The sequence below is a fragment of the Hoplias malabaricus genome, chromosome 5 (genome assembly GCF_029633855.1).
Source record: "Hoplias malabaricus isolate fHopMal1 chromosome 5, fHopMal1.hap1, whole genome shotgun sequence".
Taxonomy (NCBI): domain Eukaryota; kingdom Metazoa; phylum Chordata; class Actinopteri; order Characiformes; family Erythrinidae; genus Hoplias; species Hoplias malabaricus.
This window is the reverse complement of record NC_089804.1, coordinates 51,060,479-51,086,272: the sequence shown is the minus strand read 5'-3', so window position 1 is coordinate 51,086,272 and position 25,794 is coordinate 51,060,479. Positions and strand designations below refer to the sequence as shown.

General features: G+C 37.8%; 2 protein-coding genes across 3 annotated transcripts; both read right to left on the bottom strand.

Annotated features, from left to right (window-relative positions):
• Window positions 1–1,013: 1,013 nt before the first annotated feature.
• On the bottom strand, window positions 1,014–22,012 carry ube4b (ubiquitination factor E4B, UFD2 homolog (S. cerevisiae)). Of its 2 annotated transcripts, XM_066671362.1 has the most exons (29): window positions 21,679–22,012; window positions 18,153–18,372; window positions 16,525–16,660; window positions 16,021–16,108; window positions 15,702–15,846; window positions 15,355–15,580; window positions 14,623–15,042; window positions 13,852–13,962; window positions 12,263–12,404; window positions 11,865–11,965; window positions 11,445–11,559; window positions 10,980–11,063; window positions 10,283–10,339; window positions 9,804–9,920; window positions 9,577–9,675; window positions 9,198–9,311; window positions 8,300–8,498; window positions 7,857–7,995; window positions 7,212–7,311; window positions 6,931–7,058; window positions 6,379–6,477; window positions 6,007–6,242; window positions 5,764–5,890; window positions 5,456–5,600; window positions 5,197–5,331; window positions 3,736–3,927; window positions 3,108–3,282; window positions 2,227–2,373; window positions 1,014–2,090 (listed from the first exon to the last, which is right to left on the bottom strand). In XM_066671362.1, exons 1-29 carry the CDS (start codon window positions 21,700–21,702, stop codon window positions 2,023–2,025), a joined length of 4,089 nt encoding a protein of 1,362 aa, XP_066527459.1. In that variant the 5' UTR covers window positions 21,703–22,012; the 3' UTR covers window positions 1,014–2,022. The 2 variants fall into 2 exon arrangements, with proteins under 2 accessions (XP_066527459.1, XP_066527458.1); XM_066671361.1 differs by lacking the exons at window positions 13,852–13,962; window positions 14,623–15,042.
• A 1,037-nt stretch (window positions 22,013–23,049) lies between these two features.
• On the bottom strand, window positions 23,050–25,358 carry rbp7a (retinol binding protein 7a, cellular). Its single transcript, XM_066671385.1, has 4 exons — window positions 25,228–25,358; window positions 24,789–24,967; window positions 24,180–24,281; window positions 23,050–23,806 (listed from the first exon to the last, which is right to left on the bottom strand). Exons 1-4 carry the CDS (start codon window positions 25,298–25,300, stop codon window positions 23,753–23,755), a joined length of 408 nt encoding a protein of 135 aa, XP_066527482.1. The 5' UTR covers window positions 25,301–25,358; the 3' UTR covers window positions 23,050–23,752.
• Window positions 25,359–25,794: the final 436 nt, after the last annotated feature.

Genomic DNA, 25,794 nt, shown 5'->3' with positions numbered 1-25,794 from the left:
GATCGCTCCTGCAGCTGTGCCCTGGCACAGACATGAGAAATAAGAGCCGCCTGAAAAGAGAAGGACGCCGCCTAGCAGACACAGCTAGTGCCTACAAGAGAAAGACTGGATTTTAAAGGCTACTTGGAGAAATCTCGTAATAGCACAACGTTTTCCCATTATTATGATCAATTACACGTTCTTTTCTTTGGTAAATATTGTGGAGCAGTTTATACTTAAGCTGCTACAAGTCATCATTTTCCTATAAATAGCACTGTAGCATAATGGCTCTGACAGCTCTAAGGTTGATAAGGTTAGAGTAGCCAGACAGTTGGGAGGAAAAAAAGGAAATAAAAAAAGCTGCCTTTGCCAATCTTAATAATTCATCATTAATTTTCTGTATTCAACGTATCCTAAACAGAATCATGGTAGGTCCAGAGCCTATCCAGAATCACAAGGCTCAAGACAGGAAAATACCGTGGACAAGGCTCTGGCTCTTCACAGGGCCACCTCTGATAATAATACGTTATTGATAGTGTTATATTCAGGTACTCGACAGAGTATAAAACTAAATCACAGTTAATGTCATTGTTTAAAACAATGGCAATAGAAACTAGATGTGTGAAACGAGAATTGCCTCTAAAAATCTATTTTATAATATGAAAGTCTTATAAATATTTATTACCAGAAACATTATTTTATCATGGTTTTGGCATGTTTGTACTGTTGTTTTTCTTATCTATGGTGGAGTGGCATATGCAGCAAGTACACAAAGAATAAATATGCTTCAGGTTTACCACTTTTCATCCTTATTAGGCCCTTAGAAAATTAGTGAAGGCTTACAGCTATGTTTACACCTAATCATTCTTAATTACATTCTTTAAATCTTATCAATGGCTAAAAGTAATTTTTAAAGTAGTAGTGGATTTTCCCTTTAAATAATGTAGATGTATGATAAACCTACATGATGTATAAGCCTCAATAACCCCTTCAAACTAGCAAAAAGCAATTACAACAGCTATTTGTGTGTGCGCGCATTACCATTTATTACAGTTTTTAAGTCCTGGGTTCAAAAAAAGTCTGTAGCAAAGAAAGCATATTCCTGTCAAGTTAAACCTTTGTCACAGGAAAATGACTCATTCATAATTCAAGGTGAACTTCAACAACCAGGGTTATTACGAACAGCAGGAGTTGATGAACCTTCTCAATATTTAAACTTTAAAAAAAAAATACATTTGAAAATACTATGGAAATATTAAATGAGGTGCTTGGTTGGCCTTTTGTTTGAGGCCAGACATACATGACCATTCAAATTAATCTGCAAGGAAAATGTTACTTTAAAAAAAAAATTGTTGCTCCACTGACATCTTTTCCATCAAATCAACACCTACATGTGCATGTACTACAAGACATACTAATACGTTCATTTCAGTTCATTGAGCCATTTATTGGTGAGGGGAAATTGTCTGCAAGGGTTTGTAAATGTCATATCTTTGACCAATACTTAGAAAAGGTGTTTGTTTGGGGTTTTTTTTTGGCTCAATCATTCATTTACTATGATTGCTGACTGACACTGTAATTCAGAAGAATATGAAATGATTTCCTGCCCTCCATTCTCTATATTCTTCCTTAACTCAAAACCATCAATATGAATCCTTAAAGGAAAATACAACAGCTCAAAAAAAATAAAGAGATAAAGAAAGCAAAATGTCAACCAATTTGAGTTTGTAACCCTCCTTGTGTACATCCTATGTTCTCAGCTGATAGATCCAGGCTGCAAAACCTAGTCTCTACATGGTATGCATTCACTCAATTAAATAAATGTTATATATACAAAGTCATAAGCAAAACCTTTTAAAAGTCTAAACTTTATTATTATGCTTCAATTTAGAACCAAGAGCCTTTAAGTTGATGGCCCAAGAAAAAAAAGGGAGAAAAAGGAAATTAGGTTTCATGACAGTTTTTTTTTTGGCTGCCCTTTTCTCTTCAGTCTGCTCCATGTTGCTTTTTGGTGCAGTGAAACCATCCTGAACTGACTGTGGTTCACTGAGAAAAGCGCCCTCCTTGCTTCTCCCTCATCCAAGCGTGGATACGCTCCTTCAGCTCTGGAACTGAAAAAGATATGCACAATTTAACATATAGTTTGTTCATTCAAATATGACATGATGCAATCCAGGAGAGTACCAGGCAACAGCCGGTAGTTCAAAATTGTTCATGTTTTTATGCAGGCTAGGTTATGCTTTGTACCTGACTCCAGCATGCTTTCAGTGAGTGGCTGTCTGTTGAAGGGGTCAGTGGGAGAGTTAAGGAGGTGGCGTAGGATGATGGCTCTGTCCATTATGTTTCCAGAGGGCAATTGCACAGGGTCAGTCATGAGAGTGTCCATTAGAGGATCTGTCACACACAGAAAAGTGCAGTTATTTAATTTAAAATCTCTGAAGACAACCAGCACTAGCTGACGGCTAAATATATAAATAAATAGGTTTGGGCAAGGTGAAAAAAATTTTTTGGGGCACGTGATGATGCACTGAGAATAAGCTGGATGTTTCTACTGTAACACAGAAATTACAAAGCAGCAGTTGAAAAGTGGGTGATGGAAAGGTGGCATTTCTACCCTCAATATATAGACCACTCCCCGCTCTGCTCAGTGTCTCTGAGCTGTTGGGGGCACAATCATGTACAGTTGAGTGCTTTTTTTATATAAAAAAAAACAAAACAAAACAGTGATACACTGCTCAGTTAATGCAAGTCTAAATTAGAAATAAGCAAAACAAAATCTAAAACAAAATTTAGTTCAATATATACTAATAATACATAAATAAAAAAGCCAGCCTGTACTGTAAAACTGTCACGAGTGTCTTTACTGCATGTGAAATTAATAAATGCATGAAGGCCTGAATTTATGCTACAAGTGGATATCCCAGGGCCTTTTCTTAATTTTGCTCTTCACACAGTCCACTGGTATTTTAAAAGGGCAGATAAACAATGGGGTGTTGTGGAGAGTCAGTGGAAGCATGTGCCCTGCATTCTCTTTGCAGATTAAGTTCAGCTTGTGTTGAAGGGCCTGGGGTTGACAACCACTGAAACACAAAGCTAGCCAAAGTGCATCTTACATGTACAACACTCACCTTTAAACTCATCAGGAGCATCACTGTAGTCCATCTCAGACTGAGAGTTGCGAGCCACTATTTCCTCCACCTTCTCTGACAACAGCTTAAACTTCTCAATAGCAATGGTGGATTTTATACCTGCCTTTCTCATTTTGGAAATTACTTCCTCAAAGAGTTCCCTGCTGTATGATCTCTGAAATACAAGACAAGATTGAGATATTTTATTCCACTAGGGCTCTTTTCTGGTATTAACAGCCATCTGTGTACAGGTTTACAGCAAGATGTATATTTGTTTAAAGCTGAAATCTCTGTGCAGTGAGTGTTTATAACTGTATTTTGTGACAGGATGAAGGTTATCAGCAATATTTGCTAAATCTGTCTCACGCCATTATTTGAGACAAGACTAGAGATAATAAAAACTACAGAAACTACAACTGATTTGTCTCTGCTGTGGTGATCCTTCATTGCTGCTGGGAACACACAACATGTACAGATGTGTTCATATTACAAATATTACATAGTCATGAACATCTATGGCCATCTCTGAGACACACAGAACCAGTTTAGTGCAGTCCACTCCACTTGAAAGTTACAAATCTTTGAAAATGTATGTTTTAAATCCAGATGTTAGTACATTGGTGCACACCTGGTCATCAGCAATGGCTTTAGCAAAGCGAGCACAATCCAGCTGAAGGTAGATATCAGTGAGCTGGTCCAACAGCTTCTTGGGCTCAAAACCATATTTCTCTGGATTCTCCACCTTCAGGTCCCGACACTTAGGCCCACACAGCTGCTGAAGGTTGTAGTTCAACATGGCGGCCAGACGTGGGCCCAGCTCCTGAGGGGGAAAAAAAAAAAAACATCAGAATATCTCTCAGCAGTCATAAACCAGAATGTTATGCTTCATGCGTCACTATGAAAACCCTTCTGAGCAATCATTAAAAAAAAATGTATCACTTCAGTGCACAATGTATATTTAGTTCACACATACTGTACCCTCTTATTAGAGAAAATAGAGCGCTTTCCTTGCACTACCTAAATAATCTCTGTGCAATGACTGGCAACAGCTCAACTTTCAGATGAGACTATAAATACCTGCAGGAATCAGAGTGCAGGAGGTCTGTTTACAGCACAGCAGGAGGGTACTAATCCTCTGCCGTTTACCCATTTATAAAGATGACTTACTCAGAGGTAACAGCATTATCACCTGTCTTCTCTGAGAACTGTTCCTTAATCTCATACTCATACTAAGGTATGCTGATCTTAAAAAATGGAGCTGTCTGACACACATGCTTACAAAGAAACTTCTCGCAGGCTAAAACTGATTGACAGTAGTCTTCGATTCAATAGTTTCCTATAAAGGAAACAGAATTTAAAAGAAATTAATTTGATGTCCAAACTTTCTATAGTGCCACATTTTTTTCCATTGTAATGTTTATTAAACACACAAAGCTGTCCCTGCATCCTTACACATATGGAATGCCAGCTGTCACAAAAACAAGGGCTTCAAGAGGGCCCACCACAAATGTCATCAACCCACTACCTGAAGATTTTCCTCCATATATAATTCCCAAATTATATGGGTCTTTACACATTTAAGGACTTTTAAAGGCAATCATTTAAATGATCAGGTGGAATAGATCTCCAGAAGCATGGTTGGTAACCACTCATCTACAAACTCCAAGTTAGGACTAGCCAAATGATATGCTGGTGGCAGTGCCGTAGAGCACAATGAAACAGCTTTTTTCATTCATTCATTATCTGTAACCGCTTATCCAGTTCAGGGTCGCGGTGGGTCCAGAGACTACCTGGAATCACTGGGCGCAAGGTGGGAACACACCCTGGAGGGGGTGCCAGTCCTTCACAGGGTGGAACAGCTTTTTTGTTTGTTTTATTTTGGAGAATATGACATTTTGCCTGCTATAACCTCAACAAAAAATGTTTCCAATTACTGATGACTATGGAGTGCAAAAGTACATAGCGCACCATTTTACAAGCCTACACTGTAATAAGGGACATGGTTTTGGCTTTACTGAGCCTGTCTGATATTGACTGGTCACAAGAGAAATTTAAAACAGCTTGAACAGAGGCCGAAGTGAGTACTCACAGGTCGGAGGAAAGGCTTCTGAACTTGCTTGGTTAGAATATGAAACATATCCACAGTCTCTGTGGCTAAGGCCAAGTATGAGCGTGACACCCTCTCATCCTGAGTCAGCTGGGATTGGCGGCTCTGCTGCTGCTCCTAAGGAGACCACCATACAAATCAGTGCACAGCAAATGGACCAAAGGAAATGGATGGAATTTCAGTGTTCAGTTTAGGAAGAAACAAAAATCTGTAAGAATATTATGGTCTGCTGTTGACTAACCCTTGGCAGCAGGTCCCACTGCTCTTTGTTCTTCATCTCCTCCTGGATCTCATGAATGCGCTTCAGGGACTCCAAACTTTCATCCAGCAGGAATGTGGTGTCATTGATTAACATGTTGATGTAGCGTACAAACTGCTTCCCAGAACTGCAGGGCAATGAATGAAAGGGAGATCAAGAAAGAGAGGGAGGGAGAGAGTGACAACAATAAAATATTATAGTTGAATTCAAGAAAATGTTGTTATTCTTTGAGGTTAAAAGGAATAAAATTTAATTTAGGAGACATCAATACAGGCAGGAAACAAACTCACTTAAATTCCTCAAGGAAGGTGCCATGGTGGCCAATATTTTGCCAAAGACTTTTAAATATGGTACTAATATGGTAGCGGATGGTGAACTTGTCATAGAATTCACTAGTGGCTCCAGTGTGCTCCACATCTGAGGAAATAGTAGAATCTTTTAGAAATATTCACAATGTACATTCCAAATAAACGTAAAAAACAATCCCCATAAAACACTCAGATATAAAAAAAAATAAATAAATAAAACATCACCTGTGTAGAACTTCATGAGAGCAGGTACCAGCTGATTTACAGAGAGAGGGTGGTTCTCAATCATCTCAAAGAAGCGCTGGGTACGGGGTTGAACTGCTGGGTTGGTAACAAACAACACTTCCACTAGCTTTGCAATCAGGTAGGGGTTCCTGATATAATTCTGACTGCATATGAACACAATTAGGAAGGTCACAATGTCCTGAGTGCATGGCTCATACAGAACCGGAGGAGAATACCTAGAAAAAAGGGAAAGAATCATCAGACCTTCTTGCACTCAACACTAAAGAAAATTAGGTTATTTTACCAATCTCTGCTAGTATAATCTATTACATATTGATTTCACCATAAGCACAGCTGCAATGTAAATCTTACTGCACAATGAAAAGCAGGAACTCAGCAACATCCTCAATGTAAAACTCAGGCAGTGCGGCGAAGCTCTTGGGAATCTCAGGGCTCAGGGGCAGGGTGACACTGGAAAAGGTTTTGACAGAGAGTGGCATATATGATTAAAAAAAATATATGTAAAAAATAGTGTGTGTGCAGAAATACCAGCAAATGCAGATTTTTAACTATGTCACAAACAAACAAAAATTAGAGGGTACAACTTTTTTTAACAACATTTCACTATATTTTCACTATACCAGGTGGTGTCAAAGGGCTCATTCTTTTCAGGAAATCAGACGACATAGTTATACTTTTCACCCACTTTATTGATTTATTTATTTTATTTTTTAAATGGACAGCAAATCAAAAAACGTTCTCACCACAGGTAGCAACTGAACAGGCTCAAATAACTCAAACATGCACTGGCAAGAACCAAATATTGCCAACATTGTGGAAAACACTGAATAAACTATAAAAAATGTTGACCTAAGGTCATCTTGCTGTTTCAGGTCAATTATAAATGAATGGGAAGTAACTAACTTTGGGTAGGCAGGGTCTGCCATGCGCAGGATGAGCTGAATGACCATACTGTAGAACTGGAGGCACCTGCGCAGCAGATTCTCATCCAGCAGACCAGCATCAGCACAGGCCTTTGAACGAACCAGTTTCTACAACACAGAAGCAGCCAGGCAGTCAGAAACAGCATATACATCAAGAAGCTTTTGATATCATTACCACTTTAATTTGTTTACAGATATTTACTTTATTTACTCACACATATTATAAGTACGAAAAGATGGGCCAAAGAATTAGTAACAGACCTTTAGCTGGGTTTTGCATCTCTTCAGCATCTCTCTGTGACGACTGGCCAAGGGTGAGTCTTTCCACTGGCTCTCACTGTTTTTCAGTTCCTCCACAGTCCTATGATGTATATAAACACACAAATGTTACTTCACCTAACACCTATTCTGAAGAAATAAAAGCCATGAAGAGGGGGGAGAGAAAAAAAAAAGTGTGTATGTGTGTGTAATATATATATATATATATATATATATATATAAAAATAAAAACACACAGCTGAGTGTTATGAGAGTTGTCAACACTAGGGGGAACTAGCCTTTCTTAGGTGTCAGGCTTCAGGAAAAAAGGTAAATGTGCTCAGACTCCTCAAGGGACTTTACTTTGAATGTAAGGGACTTGAAAGATTGCCACTAATGTGGCACTAACCCATATAAGCTGTTATTTTCAGGGAGTGTTTGGAAACAATAAAAATTTTGTACAGCCAGAAAAAACAAAACAAAATGACAGATCATCCATGGCTGCCAAAAGCAAAGATTTATAGATGAATTAGTCAAGCTTTTTGGCCAACACAATCATACAATAGTGAAGCCTACCAAGACATTCAAATAACATTTCAAAAACATGACATTAAATGTTCTGAGGGGAAAAAATGCATTTCCATATACCTGTTTAGATCTCTTATGGCTCTTAGTCTGCGGATATAACGTCGGCAGCCAGGCAAGATGGACAGGTGGTGTGTGTGTAGCGTTAGAAAGAAACATTCTGTAGGAAACTTGGGCTCAGAGAACCTGGAGGGATCTTCATCTACAGAACAGAGAAAAGAGAAATGATATTTAAGATGCACAACAGCTACAAGCATAGATTTACAACAACAGTAAAACATTTTAATGGTTTAAAAATCTCTGTATTTGTTGTATTGCTATATTCTTTGTTGATTTAATACATGCAGTAAAATGAGAGGAAATGAGCACTCAAAGATAAATACAAACATGCATGTAAACATAATTGCAAATAAAGAAAATGAATATAGCTCTAGGCTTCTTAAGTTCTGAAATTGAATAAAAACCTCTTACTGTCAAGCATACAGACAGAGTAGACATGCACTCACGTAGCTCTGATAGCCAGATCTTCAGCTCCTCCATAGTGGCTTTGAGCCGGGTCTCTTCAACACTAACATTCAGACGACATTTAGGATGGAAAATATAAAGGGGATCCACTGTCTCCAGCTTGATCTTCATACTTAGCTGCTGCAGCACCCACAGGAAATTCATCATGAAGCCATCTGTAGACACCAGCTTATCGTCCGTCTGCAGCCAATTCCAGCAGAAATACAAAAATATATAATAGCAGGTTAGCAAATATGTTGTTTTAGCTTTTCCAGTGCTAATAATGTGCAAAATAGACATCTAACCGAAAAACAAGCATCGTATCCAATCACAGCTCCACGTGTGTAATTCTGAGAATGTTTTTGATACATGACATTGCAAATTCACCAACATGCCATAATAAGTCTATATACAGCATTTTTCCCAAAATCAAGATTATTAACCAATGTAATAGTTTCTAATCTTTTGGGAAGCCTTGCTGTCTCTGATCCACTTGAGCACTGCAGTGACTGATCTGCTCGTACAAGGGTAACACAGAGTAACATGATCATGACGTTAACGTCACTGATAATCCATCACCCAAAATCAGATTACTATCCTGTAACAGGAGAACTACAAAGTGTACTAAATATGACAAGTTGAGACGACAAAATGGAAAATAAATGTAGAAAAAAGGCAGTAATTTCAGTGTTATGGCTGATCGGTGTAGAGCATATGTAACTCTCTGCTAATAACTGAACTCTTAAAGTTTGATTTATTTCAAAGCAATAAATGTCACATTAAGATCACACACAAAAATGTTATAAGAGAATGTCAGCTCACATCAAGTATAAACCACTGAAGCAGTTCTTCTCTCATTTTGAATAAGTGTAAAAATCCTAATCAGAAAATGAGTCATACCTGCATCTGAGCTTTCTTCACATTTCGATTCACCAGAGCTGCCATGTAGCTCAGTGCAGCCTCCCTCGTTTCTCCATTCAGCAATATATTGTGGAGGATTTTAAACAGGTCGCCCTGAGGAGCAAAACCCTATACGTGAGTCTTAACCCACAAATATAAACATATTTGTCACAGTATAATTACATGAATCTGACCATGCCCGCTGTGTAGGTCTCAGAATTCCATTCTGATCTCAGAACATTATTTAACCTTAAGAACTAACAAGAGATGACCGTTTCAGCCACTGCCGGACTATAAAAAGAATTTTCTAGCCAATGTTCCACTGATTGATTGGAGCAGCTCATTAAAAATTCATGAGTGCCTGAGCTCTAGCACTTACCCTGGCAGACTCCAGATAGTGCTGAAGGGACTGACTGACCACTCGTGTGTTCTCCATGGTAATGGCAGGGCCTGAGAAGTACTTGTCTCCCACCTTAGTCTAGTAAAACAGCATTTGATGTGTTAAGAATCACTTCTGAGCAGGATGACACTTTAACAATGTATTTCCATTGTCCTGGGCGTCTTTGCCTTGTTAAAACTTTGTTCGCTATTATTAATATGACTCACATCATCCTCTGCAAAAACAGAAAGACTGAAGAAGGCTCCGAGGAAAGATAGTCTCTGAGTCTCTCTGCCGGCTGCAGGACTCAAAGGATCAGGACACCACAGTGGCAGAGTTGTGATCTAGAAACAGACATATATAATTTATGTCAAATCAAAACTCAGTCACATTGTTTTTACAATATATGAATGATAACGGTACCACTTGAAACTATCCACTTGCAAAACAATCTTGACAATTTACATAGATTTAACCTAAATGTATTTTTCCTTCTCCTGTAAAGTTACCTTTAATGAGAGAAAAATTACATTAAAATAAACAGAAACAAACACAGCCAAGAAAAAAATCACTAGACTGAATATGAAAATATATCATGTTTCTTTATGTTCTAAGAAACAATTACACAATGTTCTAAATAACAATTAATTTATCATCATATCGCCTTTCCCTAATTTTAACACAACAAAACTCCACTAAAACTTACCAAATTGCACATGGGGTGAGTCTTTCCAAACTTGATTTCACAAATTTCAGCTAAAGCCTGTAAAAAAAAGTTCAGGTACATAGATAATGGTGTGTAATCATGTATGAATTAGCTACAACAGCTGCAAGACAACTGGAAAAAATATGTATGCACGTGTGTGTATAAAAGAGTAGATATTCATATGTTTCCTTCATATTACACATTTATTAACATTTATATTATTTAAAAATACTTGTTACATTTTATTAAAGCAAGAAAGTTTTAAATATTCCTAATTTATTTAATTATATAAAACATTAAATAAAATACTTGTGGATGGTAACTACCTGTGTGTGCCATTTTAAAAAAGAAAAGCTGCATCAAAATATGTCATATTAAAATAAGTTACTGAGCTTTCATGTGAAATGTTTTGGGGGCAGTGGTTTCAGGAAGGCAAGCTTTTTAACAGATCAGACCCTTCTATAAGACATAACTGCCTACTTTTTATGGGCTGTGTCTGAGACACAAACCACAGTTTATGAAGCATTTTATGATGTGTGATCCAATTCAACCGAGCAGTGATGGGAAATAAGAGTATTAAATATGAAAGAGAACAACTTACTTTTAGCCACAAATCAAAAGCTTTCATGATGTTGGGCTGTGTGAGGACCACATGAGAGGTAGCACATTAAATCTTGGACAGTCTTGTTTCTCTTACCATCAGGGGGTACTTGAAGTTGTCACTGTCAAAGGAACATTCTTTCACAGCTAAACCAAGCCCTTGGAGAATGGGGACAAAGATCTGCAAGTGAAAGGCAGCAGGTCACTGTGACGAACTGGAAAAAGGAGGAGAATACTACACCACAAAACTGCCGGATTAGATAGAGAAAAATGTTCCATTTATTCTAGAAAAGGCAGGCTCTGTTTAAATAAGCTTACAATAGGTTTATTATGACAGTAAGAAGAACATGTCAAAGAGAGAGAGAGGACCAGAGTTAAATAAGGATATGCTTTCAAACAGCGTGGATTATTAGGTGTTGAACTGACTCAGTTTTTCCACTAAAACATCTCCCACTTCAAAAAGCACATTTAATGCCATTGAGCATGGCACATCAATTATGATATTCCTCCACAGCTTCAAGCACAAAATGAATCAGCATGTGGTGTGCGCTGCAACTCCCACCTGTTTAAACACCTCCTCCTCCTGGTGAGTCATGCGCACAAGCTCCTGGATAAAGCCGTATGGAAGGTTCCGGCACAGCATGTAGGGTACTAGTAGTGAGGGCTGCAGAGGGGCCCTGAGAACAATCGGAAAGAGAAGGAGTGTCTATCATGATTAATTCAAATGCCTCATCTGCACCGACACAATTGGAGAGCTCTTTTTTGGTCTAATATTGTGCTAAGCAATATATTACATATTTGAAATATATTTGTGACAATTATTTGAAGAACATGTACATTATTACATTTGTATATTACATTTACAAGAGGCTTGGGATTAAAGAAGATTAATCAGGGTGCTCTATTTAGGACAATCATAAAACATTATGACGCATTAACACTGAGGCACAGCAGTGGTGATGAGATGCATATAAGAACAGACCTGGGCTGAGTGAGGGCACCCTGAAGCACAAGAGCAGCATGAGAAATACACTGGGAGCGTATGTTGCTGAGCAGCTGACTGACCACTGGCTGGCTGCACATCTGCAACACAACACACTCAGAATAAGGAAATACAGCAGAAACACCAAACTCAAGATTAAAGCACTGGGTTCCCCCATGCTTGATGAGAAAATTTACTTTCAATTTAAGAAAGAGCACATGACTGTTCTCCCATGAGATATCTTGATCTAATCAGGGTAATGTTAAGGTAGAACAGCGTGAGCATCTATTTTGTTTCAGTTCTGTGTTACCCATTCTCGTCCTTTGCTCATAGTCATTTTTGGCATAGCAAGGTGTGTCCCATTTCAATTAGAAGCTAGGTTTCCTCTGAAGTGTCACCTTGGGAGCCTTCCTCTCTTCCATGCCCACACTGTCAAAGCGCTCGATGAGGTAGTTCAGCATCTCTGTCTCTTTACACGCTTCAATAGTGAAGCGGTCACTGCCTGAGTCACAGGCCATTCCCCCACCAGACGCACCCAGGCTACAAAAGGAGAGGCAGAGACAGATGGAGAGAGAGATAGTTGGACATCATTACAACCAAGAAAAAAAGCAACCCAACAGGTGAGCTGTAGAAAATAGATCCAGCCTTGGAGAAATTATTTACAATCAAAGAAGGATGGTCTGTAAGAGAAAGCCTAGCAGGCTTGGTGTTAGGACAATAAATTATTGCAGTCTCTTACCACCAGTAAGAGTGAAGTACATAGTGCATAATTCAGAATTCAGAAACACCTGAAGGAACTACTGGTAATGAACTTTTCCATCTCACTCACACCCCAATCTAATTAATCCAAATTGAAAACCTTAATTTAGAAAATGTAAGAGAAAATTGATACTGTATATAAAAATGTGCTTAAAGACCAAGGTCAATACCTACAGCTAAATGTTCATTACCTTTGATCCTTCAGAAGATACTAGATGGATTGGATGGACAGTTAAATTGTGTACTGAGGTGTGATAAGTTCACCTTTTAGCCTGTTAAGAGAATTAATGAATATCATATTTTATGAGGTAAACAAAACCAACTATTCAAATTTATCCATCTAAAGTGCAAAAACCATAATTTGCTGATACACAATGTATTTCTATAATTTCTCATTTCTAACTATTCCATATTATTAGCTACAAAGAAAATGTTAAAAAAATCATCTTTGTACTATTTCTAATGTAAACACGTTTGGAAATTAATAAATTACTGAAACAATTCTCCAAGCACTGAAATATTCATTTCTTGGTTATTTGTGTTGTTTTAATTTACATTCACATTTCATTTAGTGTCCCAGTTTTTTTTTGAATTGAGAGAGGGGGGAGAGGGGGGGGGGGGATAAAAACCATAAAATCAACAACTATTAAAACAGTTAAGCCTCCTGTGCATGCATTAGTGTTTAATTCCCAGGTGAGGGGACACACTTCACAGCACACCCTTGCCTCTCCCATTAGTCATGTTATTTTTCTTTCAGTCGCTACCCAATGCTTTGGCACTTCTCAAACCCATTATGATTGTAAGCATTAGGGAAAATATGCTGTCCAGAAAAGTCAAATGAACAGACACATGTAACAGCAGAAGCACAGACACTTGTTTGAACAAGGCACTTCAAGGTTGAATGGATCGTATTCATACCACAAGCTGAAATTAGTCAAGTCCTTATGACATGGAGGAGATATCATCTGGAAACAAAGCCTTCACAAAACTGGCTGCTTCCAGTCTTGTTGCTAAATACATATGGTTTAATCTTATTCAAAATATCTTAAGCACAGAAGAAATATGACTTGTCATCATTGGAAATTCACAATATTCACAGAAGCTGCTGGGCTGTGTGGTTTTTTTTTTTAAAGCAAAGCCCATTTACTGTGCAAGCACAGGGCACAGTCAGATTCTGTTAGTGGCCAGGCAGCACGCTGAAGCATGCAACACACACTGGCACCAGTACCTTGACCCAAACTGAACCCCAGAAAAATCCTCCTCCTCGTCTTCCTCCAGCTCATCATCACTGCTATCCTGAGACATGTCGGACAAGGCAAAGAAAAGGAGAGAGAAAGGGCTGGCACAGCCACCACGGGCAGACAAGTGCAGGATGGGAGGATGTGAAACGAAGGAGAGGGGAGGGTTTAATGAGATTTCTCACAGTGAAGAAGAAACAAATAAACTACTGTCCAAAATGCTTAAATCTACTCCACTTAAAGGTGATAATATAGGCTAAAGAATAGTGCATAAACTGTTTACAGAATATTTGCACAGCAGCAGCAAAGGTCAAAAGTCAAAAGAAAAGGCAATCTGTTAAAAACAAGAGAAGTTGGTAGGAAGCTGAATTGTTCAAAACAAGACACCAAAAGAACAACTAACTTACTTGGGGAAAATATCTTTCCCATATGACTTTACCACATGCATATGGTAGGAGTTCTGTGACATGACTCACGTTAGAGACTTAATAAAAAGCACTGATTGATACATAAATACCAACCATAAAAAAGACTATGTTAGAGCTGTCACATTTTATTAGAATCTAAAAATGAGATGCTTCTTATTTTTTTCCTTTGATGCACACGTTTCTAAGCCATTTCATAATTATATATTAGTCTGCTTCATTCCATATATCAAGAAAGCCCTTGAGAAACTTACATTTCTCATTTACCTGAATGCAGTTTTAGCTTATTATAGATTTAGTGGCCAAAGCTTCACATCTAACATAATGAGAAAATACCTAGAGGGCATCCGGGTGGCCAGGGCTGTCCGTCTGGCCATAGTGGTGGGAGAAGCAGGCACAAAGGGGAATGGGACAGCTGTGTGCCGTGTATGGGGTCTGTGGGATGGCGGAGAAGCAGGCTGGGGGTTGGACGGCACAGCTGGGCTTTGGGTGGCAGCAGATTGGGCAGATGCAGTACCTGAAGGGCCAGACCTCGGACTCAGGCTCATGGGTAAAGAGGAAGACTGAGAGGGGTTCAGCGAGTAAGGCCTGTATCTCTGAGAACTGGGCAAAGGAGCAGAGGGGATAGGAGAGCTGAAAGGGAGGTGTGGGGCAACTGCAGGTGGGGCAACCGCGGGTGGGGCAACGGGCACAGGTATTGATGGAGTATTCATCCTGACGTTTTGGGTGAAATGGTGTGGACTACATCCATACAAACTGAAAACAACAGAAATTAGACAGAACATAAAATGGAAAAAGTATAGTGACTGACAAACAACATGAATAGCAGAGGATAGCAGGAGAAGAGTACTTTAAACATATAGTTAAGCAGCTTAATACAGTAAAGCTGGTTAGGCCTTGAATGAAGGACTTGACATTGAGGAGAAAAGTGGCAACATGAGTCTTAATCAATATAAATAAATAAATAAATAATATAAATTTAAAAAAAAAGAGTTTGCGCACATTTTACGATTAAAAGGTCACTTCTGTTTGTGTACAGAATGTGGTTTTTATTTGCCCCGCACTTGCCTGGACAAAGAGCTGGCACCAAGCGAGCCTCCACAAGGCATCATGGGACTGCTCCCCTGGCTGGAATGCGGGACAAGCGTTAGGTGGTGGTCTGGAGATTTGGCAGCAGTGATTGGCTGTGATGTGGCCGTCAGGCTGGCAAAGGGGTTGCAATCACGTGACTGGGTAGACATCATAAGAACCTCCATCAGGATCTGGCCAATCAGGTCTTTGAAGTCAGAATAGACTAATGAAAAAAACAGGGACAAAAAATGTAATTAGAAACAATTATAATATAAGAACAACAGGCAAAAAAAAAATGTCATCAGATATCATCTCTTCATGTCTCCCTGTTTTCCATCTCTCACCATCTTTTGGGTTCTGTTGGAACTCAGCAGCAAGCGAGGGCAGAAAGATGACATCACGGTCCTGCTCCTTCCAGGACACCCGAAGGATCTTGCAGATGAGCTGCAGAGCCTGCTCCTCAGACACATCTGAGTTAGACGAGGAGTCCTGTAGAACAGCAAGCTGCCTTCAATTATCAAGGCTATTCGTTTATTTATTAGTGACTCTCAGTCATATTTCACAATCATATCATTAACAAATTAAAAACTGGTTTTATAGGTTTTTATTGTCAGTTAAAAGACATTGTGATCCCTTCATCCACATTATATTCAGTATTTTCACCTTCTCAGCCAGGTTACGCTTCTCCCTGCGATCACTGTCCTCCACTTCCATGTTCTCAATTCCTGAGTCCACATCCACCTGGGACATGCTGAATAAACAGGACAGGATTAGATAGAAAAAAATAGGTTTGTTTCAAGGATTCTTAATAGATAGTGACACTACTGCTAAAAGAGCATTTCAAAAATTAATGTTAAAACATAAATTGAGTATACCCAAACAGTTCATACAATCAAACATGTAAATATTAGAGAAATGACCAAAGAAATAATTATTTAAAGATTGGCACCTATTAAACAGCTCCACACCTATGATTGACACTACAAGAGTCATGCTAAGAACTTAAGAGCCTGTCACTCTTTCACACTGCAGGATTATGAAGCTGAAGGACAAATGAACATTTAAATCCAAACGTAAGAAGAGATGACTGTGACAAAAGGCTAAACTGTTCCAAAGAGGAAATCTGTCTAGAAGAATATTTTACTTTGGCTCTAAAAGAAGTCTCACCTCTTTTCACAGGATGCTGTGTCTATGTCCATGCTTTGTGAGCGGGACAGGGACTGAGACTGGGTCTCAAGGCTGTTGGATGGAGAGCTGGAGAGAGAGCTGACCCCCTCGCTGCTCTGGCTGCGGTAAGCCACCCCTACAGTAAAGAGCCAAAAGGGGAAACCAATAGTAACAGTAAGTCTGACAGAAACATAAACATACATCCCATTAACACCATTTCAGTTTCAACTTTATACCTCTCCTTGAGTGTGGGGACCTAAGACTCATGTGCACATGCTTTAGAGATCCACATTAAATTGACAATGCTTTTTTTTACAAAGCCTGTAACAAAATGTATGTTCTAGGTGAAATACAAGTGTCCGCAATGAGTGCAACTGAAATTAAAGATTAAAACTGAGCAATCATAACAAACAGTTCCCATCTAGATAACTGTGCCAAAATGACAGCACACAGTACAAAAGCACAAAGGACAGGTGCATTAGAACATGTCCCATTGCTGTATGTTCTAGAGAAAAGCTGCAATATCATTGTAGCCTTGTACTTTTGCTAAAGCTGCACTTTCATGTGGCACTGAACTCTGAATCAGGTCGGTTGAATGGCAGCCACAACAGCATTCTGATGACAACACAAAAAAGGTCCTTTTACAAAAGCTGATGTGTACCCCAATCCCCTGATTCCCTGAAATATAAACCAATGGAGGCTGTGTCATCAGAAAGGACATAGAAGATCTTAAAGCAAAAATGTAAAAACAAAATAGGTTTAGCATGTTTGAGTCAATTGTATAAAATGTTGACACAAAAAGTAAAGAGAGAAAATCGAAAAAATAGACAGTAAATCTTTATCTTCATGTTAATTCCAAATTAAACAAGCTAAGATTATAGCACTTGGTGTTCTTTATTTATAATAGCAGTCAGGAGACTAATCAGATAGGATATGCAAACACTCTTAGAACAAGTAGGTCATAACCTACATGACAGTAAGTGTACTTGTAATCAACAGACTGTATTCCCTACGGCACTCAGCAAATCTGAACCGTCAGTCTGGCTTACCTACAAATACTGAGTTGAACTCTGGCCAAGGCAAAGGTACTGAGACTGCTAGTATGACTACGCACTTTTTTTTTTGGGGGGGGGGGGGGTCTAAGCACTATTAATCTTATGCAAAACATAGCATAAAAATTCCATGTGCTTCAATATAAGAACTGCTTTCGAGAGGTTCTCAAGTTTCCCAAGCATTCCATCAGCTCTTGAAGATGAAAGCCAGAAAACTCAATTGGAAATCCCAAGAATAAGAAAGAGGAATATTACAAGAAACACTGAACAGTCCTTTTGAGACACAGCTCAAAAACTGGTGTTTAATATAACGTGTCATGTAGTTAGACTCACAAAGCCTGACTGTCTCAATACATTTAGTTTAAGAGACAAGCAGTGCACAGAATTTCATTCAATCTGAGTCACTCCTGACTCTCCTGAAAAGTTTTAAAAAGGAAGCAAAAGAAAAAGCTCCACACAAGGTATGTCAGTGACCTGTTCTTCTTTTAAACTACACTACAGAAGAGCACTGATACAGACATATTCCAAAATCATGCATCTATTGGAAAGGGAGCGTTAACAGAAGGACACTCTTACCTGAAGCTCCCATTGGAGAAGTGGCGGGAGTGACTGATTGGGCATTAAGGCCCAGAGTGTGGGATGGTGCTGGTGGTAAAGGCTGAGAAGAGGCTCCAGAGGGTCCTGGAAGTGGACCTGGAGGGGTTTCTCTCTGTGGGGACGTCAGGGGCGTGCTCAAAGGTGTGGTGGGCTGAGACGTCTGACCTCCAGCTAACCGTGCCAGTCGCCTTCTCCGCATCTGCAACAATAAGTTAAAAATACAGTTATATTATTCAACAATATCAATAAAGACAGACAGCCATCTGAACATAATATGTCAACATAAGACTGATATATAGGACTGCTACAGCAGGCTCAGCGGTTAGGTGTGAGATAATTAAATGTTCAATGATAAATTAAAGAAGAAATGTCACAGAGGCTGCTAGGAAGAGTATGCGCTGGGCCTTGCGTGAAGCTAATGGAAAGGTATAGGAGATTTTATCCTGTGTAAAATTACAATTCAAAACAAAAATTGGTTGTGTTCAGTAGCAGGGCTACAACATTATTGACATCTCTCTACAAAGGGATGTTAAAACTAAGTCTAGTCAAGCTGCATTTAGCATTTAGGTTAGTCCAATTTTTATTTTATTTTTTTTTAAGCGCCAGCATTAATGAATACGAAAAATAAAAATAACAGATTTGAACGTTGATCTTCATTGTCAGGTGCAGTATATATTTAAGTATATAAACCTTTGACAATGGTCTACTTAGAAAATAACAGTAAAACAACATTTAGTTCTCATTTATAACATATTTAAAAGCATAGTTTGTCTGATATTTCCCAAGCAAAAAAAGGTTACAGGAAGATCACTGAACACTTCAGTGACTCATAATAGCTACAGAAGGTAATACAAGGGCCACAGTCTCCCTGATAAAGTGTGACAGTGAATAACCAAGAAGATGAATGCATGACAGAATAATTTTGCCTAGTCCTAAAATCTACCGCACACCCAAAAATATATAACACGCCATTAACACACTATTAGCATATTTATTAAAGCAAAATAATACTGTAGTTGCAATTTAGAGATACACCAAACCTGAATTATCACATCTCCTCTGCTGAATGAAAAATTAGGTCTTGGATTTTGGTTTTGTTGTGACACCAGCTACAGAGTAGTCACAGTTGTCACCACAGTAGAGGAAGCTCTAAGGTAAACTTGTCAGCTTTTTATCCCATTTTTGAGTTTTGAATTTAGGATTGATATATGCCTTGGCTGAGATTTCAAATAAGAGGATTTACTGTGGTCTGACACAAGGGTCATAATCCTGAAAATGAAATCCAATATGACTGTTTATATGTAAAATACATGGGCCATGTTCTGTCCTCCAGAGAAAAAAGGATTGCATGTTTTCTGAAAAAGACAGGGGTATTGTAATTGCTAATACAAAAAATGTTATACTTGATATATAGAATGTGGGACTATATAGCAAGATTTCTACTGCTCTACAATGTTAATACAGATTGATAGAGGTCACAAATGCAGAAAGTTTAGCACAGTTTTATAAAAACATGGCTTTGAAATAACAAACCGAACAACTTTCTTTTTTTTGTATTAAACATGTAAACTTCTCCAGTTACTGATATTATACATCAGTAGCATTGAACAACTGGATTTAGTTCTTTTTTTTCTTTCTTTGAGTAGCCCAGCTTAGGGCCTCATTTATGAAACAATTGAACGCACAAATCTGATTATAGACATAAAGCGTGTCAACTTTCGTAAGTAATTAATTGGTAAAATATGAAGTAGGTATAAAAGTGTGTAAACAAAACCAAGTGGAAACCACAGCAGCGGTGTGCTTTAAACATACATTACAGTACACAACACATTAAAAATGAATTTTTATAAATAATTGTATACAAAGGTTGAAAACTTTCAATTTTAGATAGAACATCAAATGTATTTAATAAGTGAGACCTTTGGTATTTAATAAAAGTTATTTAATTTAATAACTTCCTTGAGGGGATGTTTGAAAATGATTATAGGAGGATGATAATGTTTCTCCATAAGATAAAATAAAATCACTTAAAGCATTAATAATTGGATTTATTAACTATAATGGTGGTGTAGATTTCCCTCTAAGTTTTTGCAAGGTACTATGCATCCAGGACAAAAAAAAATTAATTCAACCTTTTGGCTGCTTTGATTTTCTAATTGTAAATAACATAAAATGTGGAAAATAACATTACAACAGAAAGGTGGACTTGAATGGAAGCTCAACTCTATCACATGAAAAAATGTACAGCCATTCACTAACGCATATGAATGGAATGGCTTCTCGCAGTTATGACTTGTACTACTATGTCTATAATATATGAACGTGCCATCCCAATTATGGCTCAATATTATGACTTTGTACCTCATAAGAATGGGATCCTATACTTTCTCACTATTATAAGACAGTAAGACATCACCATGAGAGAGTTCATTATTAGAAAGTATATAATTTATCCCTAATAAAAAATATCTTAATAAAAATAATAATTAAGAAAAATGTTCTTATCAATTCCTACTAAATTGCAAAACTGATATTTCAGTGTCTGAAAAGGTTTCAAAAGACTTTATTGGCTGCTGATTAAACCTTGATAGGTACAGAGCAGGGAACAGTGAAACTATTGTTTACATTAAGGCTGCAATTTATCCCAAGATTCCTTTGAGTAAGATAAAGTCATGGAGCATAGTGTACAGAGGCAAAGATACATCAGTGACATCCCTTCAGATTAAATGAAGACTTGTGAAATTTATAAGAATAGGTGGGAACGTCTTGAACTTTGGGCTACAACTGTTGTCTTTAAATCTGCAATATAAATAAAAGTGAATTCACTTAATAAAGCACGAAAAATAAGCTATTCAAATTTCTCGTTCCCACGGCTTATTAAGTCCTTCCCACGCGTTAAGTCGTTCAAGTGTATACATTTATTCTAAATGTATGTCTCCAGCAGGGCTCCGTACAAAGGTGACTAAACGGGTTGCTCTTCAAAAGGAAAAATCAGACGAGCGGACTTAGGATTTTATCCTCTATTTTCAGAGTGCCGAACAGCGAAGCTAAACCAGGCTTCGGTAGGTGAGCTTCAGTGACAAGGTTGCTAACGTTAACTAGCTGTGGGATGACATAGCACTGTTCCCTCTATTCAATGTGAAACACTGAACACGTTAATTATTTCAAACGTGAAACATCATATTCCGTACATAAGGACGCGTATGAGTATTGTTGAAAGGCTACATCTAAGCAGCTGTCTCCACGTATTAGCTGAATTTAGCGTCTTCTTCACAAGCTTCATATTCGAATTTTCCGTTCCACCTTAAACGGCGCAGCAGATCCAGCAATTGCACTCTAGAGCCTCGGGCACCAAAACGTAACCACGGTTCAATTTAAGGTGGAACGAAAAAAATCGGGAAAGAAGCAAGCGAACAAGCCAAATTGAGCCACACAAACGGATTACAGCCGCCACAACAGTTAACTCACGCGAAAAAATGTTTCAGAAGTATAATCAAAGTATTACCTCATCGGCACTGAGCTCTTCCATCGTTCTTCGGTTTTAATTATTTTTCTTTTAATCAGAATAATGTCGCTAGCCCACCAGCTAGCCCTCTCTCTCCGTCTCTTATAAACACCGAAAGTGCATAGTCTAATACAACACTACTAAATAACGTTTACAGTAAAGCGTGATTGTCTGTTCGAAGCTGCTTAAGTTAAAACATGAAGCGGGTTTCTTCCTCCCTCCCCGGCGAAGACGATTACAAACCGCTTTCTTTAAAAGAATGAAACAAACACAAAAGTATTATTCGTCAAAACACCAACGCGGCCATTTTGGCTCTGTGGTCACGTGACAAACACGAGAGGGAAGGGTTGCTGCAGAGTGGGGCCGAGGTGGGGGTATATGATAGGTGATATTAATCACTCTCTGTTAGATTGATTCCACATAATTAGAATACAGATAACAAATACCAAATAATAATAGCCTTTAAAGAATGGAAATATGTTTGATTCTGCAGTGGAAAACCATAAAATGTGGACATTAAACTTTACGTTTGAAGGCCTTTGTTGGCCTTTATACACTGTCAAAATATCGCACCCTTATATAATGTATACATCATCCATTTCAGTTCGCTCCATTGACCATATATTTGTACTCTGTAGTTTTACAATTACAGACTGATATCCATTATTTGCTCTGCATGCATTATTAGCACTTTTCTCCCTGTTTTTCAACAGTCACCATCACAGAGCAGGTGTGATTTGGCTGGTAGACTATTCTCAGCAACGCACTGATACTGACATAGTGGTGACGTGTTAGTGTGGACTGTGATGTATGAGTAGGGCAGACACAACATTAAAACACTCTGTCCACTCTGACGGATACAAATATCTGGTCCAACTTGTAGATGTAAATTAGCCCATCTCTTGCTGCAGTTTGGATAATTCATCGTCTAGCCCTTCATCAGCTGTCACAGGATGCTGTTGGCTGGAAATTTATGGTTGATGACAGTTCAGCAGTCCAGTCGAGTAGTGAAACTGAAGGGTTTAAAAACTCCTGCAGCTCTGCTGTGTCTGATCCACTCATGCCAGCACAACACTAACACCTCAGCATCTCTTCAGTGCTGAGACTAGTGCACCACCTAAATGATACCTGCTCTGTGGTGGTCTATATTATAAACTACAAGCACATTTTATTTGTTTTCTCAATGTATGGTATTTAGGTCATTATCTTTATAAACATATTTTTTTCACCAGATAATATCAATCAGTCAATCTATACTACTCAATTCTTTTCTTAGAAACATAAGAAAATAGAATCAATTAGAATAAAATAGAATTAAAAAAACAAAACAGATTTTACAGATTTATTTTCTGTTAACCTTAAAAAAGTTTACAAATGTTCAGAAACCAGTTCTTAGATGAAGTAGTTTAAAGGGCAATTTTGTTTGACATCGCATCAATAAATATATAAAATACAATAAAGTATACAAAAAAATTAATCCGTTTTGTGCAGTACTTTGAACTACTTTAATTTTTTTGTAAGCCAAACACTGGAAGTCTAAAAAATTTTCACAAGACCGAACTTTTTTTTGCTGTCTTTCTGTGATTTTTGCTTTCAATTAATTGAATTAACAACAGTTTTCACGAAAACTGTTTCACGAAAAATAACCTACATACAGTACTAGTTTATAGCCTGTTATGAAACCACTCCATTGTCTATTATATGAGCTATGTCTCCATCTAGTGGTGTTATTGTTAATATCAAAGGTGTCTATCTGCACAACTATAGCTCCTCATGACATTGTTCATGACACTCATTCTCTGTTCCAGCAAATGATACAACTCAAACAAGCTTGAAGTGTCTAAAGAGTTGAATCTAATGTATTAAATTGAAGGACAACACTTAACACTATATTACAGTGTCCCTCCTGACTGGTATTTGTCATGTGCACAGATGCTGAGCTTAAGAGCTTGAAGCTCTCTGTATGTTGCTCTCCTGATAAGCACTGATCACAGGAGAGAGAATGAAGTTCTGGGTCCTTCCATTCTTTGTATTTTTAAATCTGAGTGCTTTATTCCATCCTTGTTGCTAGATATTAAGCAACCCGCTTGAATACTTGCTTGCAGATCTGGTTTTCACAATACAGCTCCTGTAAGACAAAATATTACCAAATATTTTGAGACCAAACACCAAATATTAAGATCAGAATATTACCAGTGTATATGTGTTTTTCTGAATATATTTGGCTGAGGTTTTAATTGTGAAATAACACTACAAATTAATCTAAGACTAGTCTTAATTCAAATGTTTTTACAAATTATTTTTTTTACCCATTTATTTATAGAAATTTTGATTATTACAGAAATACAAAAGTTGAAACCAAACATGTCTTCCATTGAAAAAATAAGAATACATCCTACACAGTAATTTGAATCAGATCAGATGAAAAATAACAACCCGTCCCCCCAAATTCCCTTAGAAACGTGCGTGTAGTTAAGCCATTCAAATGATTTTTTTCTTACCAGGTGCAGCTTATCATCTTCAATCCAGTGAACCCAGCCTCGGTTCTTTTTCTCTCCTTTCTGAGTGCACACAATCCTGTTCCCTTCAGACATCACCACAGACTGCATACACAAAGAAAAAGCATGCTGTGAGTTATTTCAACATATCCTCTACTGTATTTGTGGTTTAGTTATTATTGTTTTTCCATCACAGGATTTCAGGTGCAGGGATAAGTATATCTACATGAAACAATTCACTCAGCAAAAATCCATACAAAATTACACAACAATCGCAGTAGCAGCCATAAAGCTCCCATTAAACAGACTTCAAGCTACTAAAGATGGGAAATTTGATGCAGTTTCCAGTCAATCTGTCATAACACCATGATCAAAACATGTATTTTCATATTTAAACATTATACTGAAACGTGTTTATATTTTGTGAAAATGTCACAATATATGGATCAATAAAAAAGGTACAATGACTTGCAGTACTGAAATGTATCAGACTAATGTGTTTGTTTAAAAAAAAAAAAGAATTTGAGGTATGTACCCTGTTGCTTTAAACCACTGGCATTAATTCAGTACTCAGTGTAACCTTCAAATTTCTAATAACACAAAATTCATTACCTTGCATTGCCTATCGTCTAAACCCTTGGTGTATTCATCAAACTCTTCACTGATTCTGAAGGAGAAGACGTAGTTTCTAAAGGTGCTGAGAGTTTTGATCACATAACCGTCACCAACTCTCTCAATCACCTTACGCTGCTTTAGTCTCATGGCAAATTTCCGAGTGGACAAGCCAATCCCTGCCAGACAAACAAGACCAAGAAAGCTCTTGTTAGTAAACACATTAACAACATTATTTACTGTTTCTTTGTTTTGATTCTTCTCTATATGTAAATAAATATTGTTCTTATGTTGCTCCCTTTAAGAGTTCTCAGAAAAATAGTCTTTTACTATCTACCAACAACTATTACCCTTGATTTATATAATAAATGTTGGATTAGCAGCTGTACAATAAATTTTACATCTGTGAATTTTTATATATTATTTAATGCAAGTTTACCCAAAGCAATCATGTATCCCTCAAAGTTGACATTGCTGAGCATGTCCCATGTTCCACAGAGACTGGCAGGCATTTTGTCACGAGAATCTGAAGCAGCACAGAGTCACGAAAATTCCTAGAGCGAGTGTAAGATACAGTCTGTGCTACACAGCTTTTAAAATAGGTGTTACACACTGAGGGGGCGGAGCCAACAAACATACTTGAAAAAGTTCTGAGATATAACTTGGATTTTTACACCCCACACACACACACACACAAATACTACTGCTACTAGTAATAATAATAATAGGAAACAATCCATGAAAAGCTTTGTCTGAAGACACTAAACTAACCATGATAAACATGAGATAGTAAGATAGTTACCACTTTTAAATATCCAGTGTTTACATTATAGGTACTTGGTTCTTCTGTGTGAGAAGACGATATATCAAGGTGATATATACAAACCCAAGCTCAGACCCATTTAAAATGAAATAAATAACTGAAATCTGCAATGTGTTAATTCACTTTAACATTTATTTAATAGACAAACTGACAAAAATGTTGGTTTTCAATGGCAAATTTAAA

Excerpts from the sequence above, each read along its gene's own strand:
- ube4b (XM_066671362.1), bottom strand. The coding sequence starts at position 21,702 with ATGGAAGAGCTCAGTGCCGATGAG. Across the intron at positions 7,059-7,211 it reads GATGCAAAACCCAGCTAAAG|AAACTGGTTCGTTCAAAGGC; the intron begins GTCTGTTACTAA and ends TCTGTGTTGTAG. Across the intron at positions 5,601-5,763 it reads ACCTTCCTTGAGGAATTTAA|TTCTGGGAAGCAGTTTGTAC; the intron begins GTGAGTTTGTTT and ends ATTGCCCTGCAG.
- rbp7a (XM_066671385.1), bottom strand. The coding sequence starts at position 25,300 with ATGCCTGCCAGTCTCTGTGGAACATGGGACATGCTCAGCAATGTCAAC. Across the intron at positions 24,282-24,788 it reads TAGACGATAGGCAATGCAAG|TCTGTGGTGATGTCTGAAGG; the intron begins GTAATGAATTTT and ends TTGTGTATGCAG. Across the intron at positions 23,807-24,179 it reads AAGATGATAAGCTGCACCTG|GAGCTGTATTGTGAAAACCA; the intron begins GTAAGAAAAAAA and ends TTTGTCTTACAG.